The 11,016-nt window shown below is 38.9% G+C and overlaps 1 protein-coding gene across 2 annotated transcripts in view; it reads right to left on the minus strand.

The window, feature by feature from the left end:
• Positions 1–3,980: 3,980 nt before the first annotated feature.
• Positions 3,981–11,016, minus strand: part of Pdk3 (pyruvate dehydrogenase kinase 3) — a 64,989-nt gene continuing 57,953 nt past the window's right edge. The window contains exons 11-13 of one of the 2 annotated variants that reach the window (XM_051142380.1): positions 9,774–9,913; positions 7,715–7,788; positions 3,981–4,972 (exon numbers count right to left, since the gene is read on the minus strand). In XM_051142380.1, coding sequence (XP_050998337.1) covers positions 4,962–4,972; positions 7,715–7,788; positions 9,774–9,913 — 225 coding nt within the window. In that variant the 3' untranslated portion in view covers positions 3,981–4,961. The remainder of the gene's footprint in view (positions 4,973–7,714; positions 7,789–9,773; positions 9,914–11,016) is intronic. The other variant, XM_051142381.1, reaches the window with a different exon arrangement.

Consider the following 11,016-nt stretch of genomic DNA (forward strand, 5'->3'; position numbering starts at 1 on the left):
GTCCCAGACCTACAACTGATTTGAATGTGTATTCGTAAATAACAAGAATAAGGCACAATGAAGACTCCACGCCTCTTTCCTTATATCCCTCCCTCCCTTCTTCACTCTTAGTTCTTCCTTTTCTTTTCCCTTCTCTCGTTTCCTTCTCCTCTACTCTCCTTTCACAAAGGTTCACACTATGTAGCCTAGGCTAGCCTTACATCTTGCTCCTGTTTTCACCTCCCGCATGCTAGGATTACAAAGTTACATCAGGATCAGCAGAATTTTCTCCTTCTTAATGAACCTCATTTTAAAATTGTTGACTACAAAGAAAGAAAACATGTCACAGTGAAGCTCTTAGAATGGTCAACACCCTCAGCGATAATGTCTACAAACTGCTAATAAAACAAGCTTATACTTCTCTTGACAGCTGATTATGCCCTAGTTTGAAGTATTCTACCATATTTAATTAACTAATTAATCACTGTCAGTGGCTGATAACATGTCAAGTTCATTAACATTTCACATGTCCCCTATTTTCAAACCAGAAGGTACTGATATCTCTAATCAGTGTGACAACAGGAACTCGAGTTAAAAGTTATCTTTTCACCCAGAACAGCAAACAAAAATCCTGTATTGATTAAACAGTTAATGGCACTCTCCTGCTGGCAATATTGGTTCCTTCTGTTTACTAACATATAGATTATGAAGGACATTATCTTTAAAGTCAATGTTTAAGCATCTGGACCACTGGGAAAGACGGCAGAATAAATACACATTTGTGTAAGTGTTCTATCCCCCCTGGCCAGCACACATGTCCAAAAACTGAGCAAAAATCATCTATAATGAAATTAATAAAAGCCACAATCCTGTACCATGGACTCCAGATGTGTGCCTGACATACTAAGCAAAAGATACACGAATGCATTCTGGAAAAAGAATGATTTCAGAAACCATAAATTTAGACCAAAAGGCTTAGTCTTCAAATAAATAAGGCATCAGAGAATAATAACATAATGAGCCGAGAGAAGTAAATTAAAAAATAAAGCCATGACAGAAATGAAAGCAAGCTACAAGGACTAGAAAAAACAGTAGAAAGCAAGTTGGTGAAATGAGGGATGGGGAATAAGACTCAAGGGCGGAACAATTCCACATGAAAGAAGTCAAGGAGATGATAGCCATAAAGATAAATGTGGAAGATGGATAACACAAAGCTGATAGAGAAATAAATTTCTGAAGGACAGTACAAAATGATACAAAATGTAATAAGGTCTAATATTGGACTTGCTAAAGCTCACTGTGGGCCAGGAAAAGCCAACAGACAACTACCAATCCTGAGCTATACTGAAATGAAGTTACAAAATATCAAGGATAAACATGCAACCATGCCAAGCAAGCAGGTTGTCTACAAAACTGAAAGAAAACCCATCTGTCCTCATTGACTTGGGGCACCAGCAGATATAGACAATAAAGTCTCTAAAGATCTAGGGGAAAGAATGTGACCCATGGTTCTGACAGCCACTGAGCTATTATTCTAAGTCATGGCAATAGAAAGAGTTGCAAGAACATCTAATTGAAGGTATAGTTGAGTCCACCAAAACACAAAACCATCAACTTCCAAATGTAGACTTTTTGTACAAAAAGGCTGGCAGCAAGCACTGATCTCATTTAAATATAAACTCTAGTCATGACCTATGCTAGTCCAAAGTTCTATTTTACAAGGCAAAAAGCTGCCTAGTCCACTTGTCTTCTCTAACAGAATGGAAGTACACCAAAGAAAACCTTTCCTGAGTCTGTCTTGCACTGCAGAAAACATTTGATTTATGGATTATCATTGAGGGTTAATACGGCCAAGAAATTCCACTTAAGAGATCATTCTAACCATATGACATATTGTTCAGAGCAAGGGCCCAGGAACAGGAAGACCCAAGCATGGACTTTGGTTCTGCCACTCACTTTCCATGTCTCCTTGGCAAGCCATTAAGTGCTTTGGAATTCACATGAAAAAAATATTTTGTACAGTCCTCCTCCTGGCATTGTAAGGATTGTACAGGGTGCTGAATGTTCAGTTCTTTGGAATCTCTAAGGCGGCTATAAGACCATATCACCAGATAGAAAGAAGCCCTTGTATTATGAATCCAAAGCTAGATATTCAGAGACAGAATCAGACGGCTCATACAGATCCACTTCTAATTCCTGTTACTGCTCTGTATTTTAAAACCATCTCTTAGCATTATTAAAAGAAATTCAGCACTGCCACAGTTCTTGACATGAATCATTACCAATTTGAAGTCAGCAATATCTGAAGAACTTAGATGTTTGCACATCAGCCATTGTCAACTTCTATTAGGTTTCATCCTTTGAGTCAACAAATACATATTAAGTACCTACCGTGTGCCAGGTACTGTTTCAAATCGTATACTTGGCTAACAAATACTACTTAAACTAGAACAAGAGTCTAAATTGAAGGCCATTACAGAGGAGTGGGGATAAATTCAGCTGAAAAGTGCTCAATATCAATTTGTAATATCTGTTGAAATTTCTAAAGCGCTCGCTCATGAGACATGCTTAAGCAGAGAGGGCCATGCACCATCAGCACAAAGGACACATAAACGTTCCAGTCAAGGGGAGAGTAAACTTTGACAATGCAGGATGTTCCTGAAACTCTTATTATTGATGACACAAAGACAGGAGCAGCTGGAATGCACCAGGCTCAGATGGACATGAGGCAAGCCCAAGAATATTAAGAGGACTGTAGATTAAATCCTTAAGAAAGTTAAACAGATGCTTGTTTTCAAAAAGACAATGAATATGACAAGGTTTTTCTATATCATAACCAATCCTTATGTGGCATTCGTTGTGGCAGTGTGGCAATCAATGGGCAACCCTCAAACAATGCAAACAAGTGTGGAAGCAAGGCAACAGACGCCACAGTACGAACCTGTGGCTTCCTTTCTCCTGTCGTCAAACTTGCAACTGTAAAGGGAGATGGCTGGAGTCTGAGACTTAGAAGATGTGGACATACTAGCTGGTGTTTATAAGGCAGACTGGATCTTTAAACTTAAAGGAACATTATTGTCACAGCTTTTCCATCACAAGAAAATAGTCATATAGCCTGCCCTTCAGGATACTGACTTAGACCTGTTGTCAATGAGTCTCTCATCAATCTCTTTGAAGTTAATCAACATTCTTCATGTTTGACTCATTACGTTGTCAGCCCTGTAATGAGGTCTTTTTAAGACAAAAGGAGACACCAGAAAGTCAGGCAACATAAGGAAACGAAGAAAATCAGATGCTGTTGGATTCATACAGTTACAACCGAGCCAAGTGTAGCTAACCAGAGTAGGCCTCTGACGCAGAACCTTCACTGGGGTGGCAGTGGGGAAGATGACAATGCTACAGCAGAAATGATAGAGGAGTAGTGATAATTAAAGTTAAAACTTTTTTTTTTTGAGAGGAGTCTTGTTACATAGCTCAGGCTATGATCATGATCCTTCTGCCTCAGCATCTGGAGTACTGAGATTTCAGGTGGGTACCAGCCTGCTTGGCTACAAACTAAAACTTCTAAATGTGGATTCAGGATTGAAGTAGATAGAAACATTTCTACACAGTAAATGACACCAATGTCAGAGTGGATGATATGTATGTGAAAAGGTACAGTGAAGAGGGAGACACACACACAGCAGGGAACTGGAGAAGCTAGGGCCTGCCTTGAATCAAGACTCACAGAAAGCCTCTCTTATGAAGGATAACTAGCACACAATTTCTTTCCTTACCACAAGCTCTCTGCTAATTCCTACTAACTTTCAGCAAGAGGAAATAGAAAAATCAGATTGAGAGCTGGGCATGGTGGTGTGTGTCTGTAATCCCAGCACTTTTGAGTTGGAGGGCAGCCTGGTCTACAGAGTGAGTCTCAGGATGGCCAAGGCTATACAGAGAAACTATGTTGCAAAAACAAACAAACAAACAACAAAAAAACCAAAAACCAAATGAACAAAAAAAATCAGATTGAGTGGACAGTTTTAAAACTGGCAAAAGCAATGACAATGAAAGTTATCAAAATCTATAACATTTTAAAAAAATAATGTGACAATCTGTGTTATAGTGAGTCAAGTACATCATATATGAACAGAATTCCAGGTCCTAAGATGACTACAAGAGGAATTTCATATGGCAAAGAGACAGTATGAGGTTAGTGAAGCTTTCACGGAAACACACACCTGTACTTCCCACTCTTTCTTTACAAGTCTAATATTGACTAGAAAGTAGTTTTTCACTTAAAAAAAATTCAAACCAAGGTGTTAAGTAAGAAATTCTAAGACAACTTTTAGAGCGCTTTTATCAATGGAACAGAAGTATGCAAATGAACCTTAAAGCCCAATTATTACAGATGAATAGGTTCTAACATCAAAGTACCACACCTCACCATGACAATACAGTCAGCTGGAAGGCGCAACAGTCTAAGTCAGAGAATGAAGGGGACAGGGACAGGAAGAACCGGGGAATGAATATTCAGGATGTGTTCCACTGATGCCTTCCACTTCCAGACTCCCCAGGCCCTAGCTAGAGCTTTGGTCACAAAGAGCAGCAGTAAGATCTGCTGCTGTATCTGGAATGAGAAGAGCTCAGAACCCTGGGCAGACTTCAGACACCAAACTCCCTAACAAGGTAGAGTATAGGATTCAAGAGTGCTAAGGAGGTTCTGTGCTCTTTTGCGACGGGTGCTAATGATGCCACAGCAAGACACCATGACAAATTGCTCAGGTTACAACTTTAGTGAAAGGTATGACTGGAGTAACTACAGGAAGGGTTCCATTGAAACAGTGAGTCAATTAAAGGAAGCAACATATTCAAGCACTGCGAATAACAATAGTGTCACGGATAAGAGTAGGTGGAAATAAAGGTCTCTGGTTGACTTGCAGAAGATAATCTTTCTTCAGAGACGATCACAGCACTCCTTTCCTAAAATGTTCTATTAGTCTTCATCTTGTCCCTATGAAGAAAAGAATCCATAGAGAGCTCATGAGTATAGCCTCCTCTAATTTAACCAAAATGTACTCAGAACATTTATATTAACGATTTCAAAACCTCTACCGTAACTCAGGATTATTTTCTATAGTCACTATAGAAAAAGTGGCATTCTGTTACTTTGTAACAGTTCTTTATTCACAATTAAAAATTTGATTAGAAGCTGGGTAAGGTGGCACATCCCTTTAATCCCTGCATTCAGGAGGTAGAGGTAGGTGGATTTTAGTTGAGTTAGAAGAAAGCCTGGTATAACATAGTGAGTTCCAGGACAGCAAGGGTTATGTAGAGAGACCTTGTTTTTAAAAAGTCTCCCCAAATCAATTATAACTATAAAGTGACTTAATGCATATGAGATTTCTTCTTTGCCTGAGAAAGTCTCAATTTAGAGCAGTGGCAAGGGTTGCAAACTTTGAATATACCCCAAACAACTTAACTGTATACTTCAAAAGAACAAATTGTATGGTGTATGAATTATATCTCAATAAAACTGCTACTTTAAAAACTAGCTAAAGAATACAGTTTTCGACCTCTTTCCATATAAGTACTGACTTTCCTACTCTACTTCTTTCCTGAGATCCTTCCCCGGGTGTTTAACCTTTATTCTATTTGTAGAGCTTAACAATTTTAAATTGCTGAGTTAACTATTTAGGATTTCATTTTTGCTAAAATGTGTTTGAAAAGAACATGCTGGAAATTAGGACCAATCCTTAATTGGCATAAAATATGTTAAGCTAGTTACTATGGATCTCACTATGTAACTCTACCTGTCCTGGAATCTGCTATGTAGACCAGGGTAGCTTCAAAGACAAAGATGCATCTGCCTCCACCTCCCACGTGCTGGGATTAAAGGCTAACACCACTATGCCCAACTAGAAACAGCTTTGAGCAGAGCAGTGGTGGCACATGCCTTTGATCCCAGCACTTGGGAGGCAGACGCAGGCGGATCTCTGTGAGTTGGAGGCCAGCCTGGTCTACAAAGTGAACCCAGGACAGCCAAGGCTACACAGAGAGACCCTGTCTTGAAAAACAAACAAACAAAAAAGCTTTGAAAAAAGCTTTCAGTTAAAACCATCATTCAACACTCTAAATGACTCTTATTAAAGATGCTTGGTGCTCTCCAAAGCACTCTACATAGCTGAGTAACAGTTTGAATTACTGGCCACATTGATGTCTAACAAGATATTTGACTTACATACAGACTGAAAATGAGTTTGTAGGAAACTGATCTGATCTAGGATTTCAAGCTAATCAGTTTACCACTAGGTAAGAATGGGAAATGCGTGAGTGCATGTGTGTGTCCAAGAGAATGAGGCAAATAAGCCTTGTGTAGCTTTCAGAGCACAACTCTTCCCTGGGAAAAATCACCTACTGTGGGGACAACAGAGATAACTTTCCTGCTACTATCATATGACTGACGGTGAATGACCTAATCTCCTTTAAATTTTATGTTTTAACATGAGTTGCATGAGAGTCCATGGCAGAGACAGGCCTCACTCCCCTACTAGAGGACCCACATGAAGCCTGAGCTGCCTATTAGCTACAGCTATGTGTAGGACTTACGACCAGTCCACACATGGTCCTTGGTTGGTGCTTGAGTCTCCACAGGCCCCTCTAGGCCCCGGTTAGTTAGCTCTGTTGGTCTTCTTGTGGAGCTCCTGTCCCCTCCAGGTCCTTTTTTTCTCCCACCTCCAACTTTCTCACTAGACTCTCATGCCAGACTTTCAATTACTTCCCTCTGGTGGGACTGCCTCTCCAGGCCATAGGGGAAGAGGACATGCTCATTCCTGATAGGACTTGATGAGTTGGGGTGGATGGGAAGGGGAGCTCCTCTCTTCTGAGGAACAGGGAGGGGAGAGAGGGAGAGGAGGGGAGGGTGGGGCTGGGAGGTGAGGAGGGATGGGGCTACTATCAGGGTGTAAAGTGAATAAATAAGTAAATAAATTTCTTTAAAAAAAGGATGAGTTATATGAAGATCTACCATGTATTTCTGTAGGAAAGATTAAACAGCAGTACAGATGTATTTTATCCTTTATCCACTCATTAGAAAACACCAGCATTCACTTTCTGGTATAAAATTGCAAAGCTATATAAAGGGTATTTGCCCATAAATGTTTCTGTTCTGTTCTGTTAAAGATCCTAAGAATCAAGGTTTGTATGTTAAGAACTATATAAGAAAACTTTGTGTGTGTATACACATTTCATATATACATATATGAAATGAATATATATATATATAAGAAAACATATCAGGGTGAAATAATGTTAAAATAAAATGAACTATCAATATGAATTTATGTATATAGGTATATACATATACACATATATGCGAATGTTCAGAACCTCTGTCCAGGAAAAGGGCTTAGAAGAGGTCTAATGAACACCCCTACCCTTCAAGATGAGGCTCTCTCATATCTGTTAAAAAGAACTATAATGTGGCTGATTCCATGACAGCGGCATAGAGGGTAAAAGATAAGCTTAGGATATCATGTTGGGCAAGAAAGTAGGACGGCCTTCCAAAATTAATGTACTTTTGTCAATAGAACACAGAAAAATCAAGCTCAAAATAAACCTTATATCCAAGTGTCCCAATTTAAACAACAGAAAGGATAGTGACTGCTACATACAATATCACGAATGGATTTCAGTGGGCAAAGATGACAAGAGTGCATATTTACAGGTGTTTTTTGTTCTGCTTTAAAAAAAATACCTCTGGTGATGGTCAGAAAACATCTATAGTAGAGAGAGGAGAACAATCTGGCTATAAAGGAGTCTTCCAGGGTACTGGAAATAGAGATGTAAATATTTGTTAAGCCATAGACTTTAGATTTGTAGACATTCCTACTATATGTTATTCTTCAATAAAAAGTGCTGAGTATAATGTATAAAACAATAAAATATTCTTAAATCTACAATGCTCAAAAACACAAGGCAAGAAACTTATGTCCCAGCCTTTAAGGCAATAGTTCTCAAACCATGAGGTGCAACCCAGAAGCGTTGAATGAGCCTTTCACAGGGGTCACCTCAGACCACCAGAAAACACTGATATTCATATTATGTTTCCTAACAGTAGCAAAATATAGCCATGAAGTAACAACAAAAATAACTGTATGGCTGGGGGGTCACCACAACATAAGGAACTGTATTAAAGGGTAGCAGCATTAGGAAGGCTGAGAACCACTGCCATAGAGGAAGCAACCATCACCTAAATTATGGCCTACGTGTACCATCACCAACAATGGATCAAGCAGAAATCACGAGTCTAAACATATAATTCTGCAATGGTACTGTTGGAGTATTCAGAAAAAAAAAACATTAAAAAGCTCCACTCAGAGCCTTTATAACAACATCTGATTTCTGGCTATATGGGAATAAGGAACAAACTAAATGATACTTCAGAGGAGCAGGGATATTTTCTGACATGGTCTTTTAACCACAGCAGTCTCTATATTAAAAACAACATGAGACCATCCATACTATCCAGATATGTCACGTGGTCCTGGAATGGATCCCAGTTTGGCAACTTCAGGAATTTTCTTTTCTTTCTTTCTTTTTCACACAAGACAAGGTTTCGTATAGTTCTAGCTGTCCTGGAACTCACTTTGTAGACCAGGCTGGCCTCAAACTCTGAGATTCACCTGCCTCTGCCTCCCAAGTGCTGGGATTAAAGGTGTGCGCCGCCACCACCTGGTAACCCCGCCTATTTTTCATTTATTGTTTCCTAGATTTTTTCGTTGTTTGTTTTTGTAACACACAAATTAAGAAAAGATCACTTTTAACTGAAAAATTGGAAACCAAAGACTAGATTATCCTTACTAACATAAAATAGTGATAGCTGTTCTTTGAGTAACAACTTTTCATTGTTGGTGATTTACTGTGATCAACTATCCATTATATAGAACTTACTGCATATGCATCACCATTACCTATATCAAGAACTTTCTCATCATCACAAATAGAAAGTTTGTATTCATTAACAATTCCTTGGGTTAGAGAGATGGCTCAGAGGTTAAGATCACTGCCTATTCTTCCAAAGGTCCTGAGTACAATTCCCAGCAACCACATGGTGGCTCACAACCATCTATAATGAGATGTGGTGCCATCTTCTGACATGTAGGCAAAACACTGGATACTTAATAAATCTTAAAAACAAAAAACAATGTCTTGCTCTACCCCCCCCCCGAAGCATTGGCATCCATCCTTCTACCCTGACTCTCCGAAATCATTGCTCTAGATATCTCATAAAAATGGAAGAGCATTTTTTGGTGCCTTTGAAGTATGGCCTGTTCCACATCAAATAATTATTTCAAGATCCATCTACATTGAAGCATGCATCAGAATTTCATTCTTTTCAAAGACTAAATGTTTCACTGTGTAAATTAACTACATTTTGATTATTTTAGTGTCGTTATTTCAGTTTTAACTCACAACAATTTTCTGTCACTTTCTAAGATTGACAATAAACAGAAAACTTAATTGTTTTAAAACAACATTCACAGTAGAGTATGCCCCTGTCCACTGTCAATACCTCCAAAGTGCAAGGATCCCTAGGACAGAGGGAATTTCATTTAAAAGATAATTCTAGCCACCCAACTCTTGTTCTTTTCAGCATAAAAGTCTTTCTCCAATCTTTCTCTAAGGATCACTTTGCTTTTCCAGTGATAAAACCAACAGAGAATGTATGATGTAAAATATGGTTCAATTGTCTGCCTGGTACTTTCTGGAGACAAATTAGATATTTTATAATGGAAATCAAAGTGGTTTCTTACTGTTTAGCCTTGTATTTTGATGCATCCCTTGGTTCACTGCTGGGATTACTCCAGTCATCAGCCTCAGGAGTGGTCTTATAATGGCGCCATGCAGACTTATTGAAGACTGGCAGCCTCTCAAAGGACTCACTTGAAAGGGCCTGTTACAAAAAAATATATCCATCAAAGGTCTAGGACAGGATTGATCTCACATGAAGCTCACAGATTTTACTCCTTTAAACACCAGTAACTATATGTTTATTTTTGAAATATTAAAATTTATTTTGCAGATTTACTTAGACTGACCAGGAAAAATATCCTGAACCCTTTGTAAATGAGTGAAGTCTTTTGCTCGCTCGCTCACTCACTCAGATTCAATACTGAAACAATATGACAGGAACAGAATAGATTATAATTCAGTTAATACTGCTTTGAGATACTCAATATTGTTTTGACAGTATGTGTTAAGATCAAGCATTTTCCGGAGCATGTTCCAGAGGCAATTGCTTCCCTAAAAGAGCCCCAGAAGAAATAATATCTCATTCATACCAGATTTATAAACATTTACCATCAAATGCTATTAAATATCACATCATTTATGGGTTGGGAATATAGCTTAGGGGTAGACAGCATGTTTAGTATCATGCAGGAGCCTCTGGGCTCCATCCCCAAAACAAGCAAACAGGCTCCATCACTGAGATATGCTGACATCTAAATAACTAGTAAAACTGTGATATCATTTCTAGTAATAAACTATGCCTCAGTTAAAAGGAATGAGCCAGTTCTACATGAATCGCTGTGGAAAGCTCTGCAAGATACATTTCAAAGTTATGAAAGAAAAGTAAGGGCTGGAGAGATGGCTCAATGGTGCACCATCTGCTCTTCCAGAGGTCCTGAGTTCAATTCCCGGCAACCGCATGGTGGCTCACAACCATCTATGATGTGATCTGATGCCCTCTTCTGGCGTGCAAGTGTATATGCAGATAGAGCACTACTATACATAAAATAAATAAATGTTGAAAAAAGAAAGAAGACTAAGCTGCTGAAATGTCTTTCAGATTATATTTTTAAACCTATTTATAAATACAGAGCCAAATCTCCTACAGGTTTTTGTTGTTGCTAGTCTTTAAGTAGGGGTCTCACTATGTATCCCCTGGCTGGCCTGGAACTTTCTACACAGACCAGGCTAGCCTGCCCCTGCATTCCAAGTGCTAGGCTTAATTAAAGGTATGTACTGCCACGTTCAGCTCCTTTGTTAGATTTT

The sequence above is a fragment of the Acomys russatus genome, chromosome X (genome assembly GCF_903995435.1).
Source record: "Acomys russatus chromosome X, mAcoRus1.1, whole genome shotgun sequence".
In the NCBI taxonomy this organism is placed as follows: Eukaryota; Metazoa; Chordata; class Mammalia; order Rodentia; family Muridae; genus Acomys; species Acomys russatus.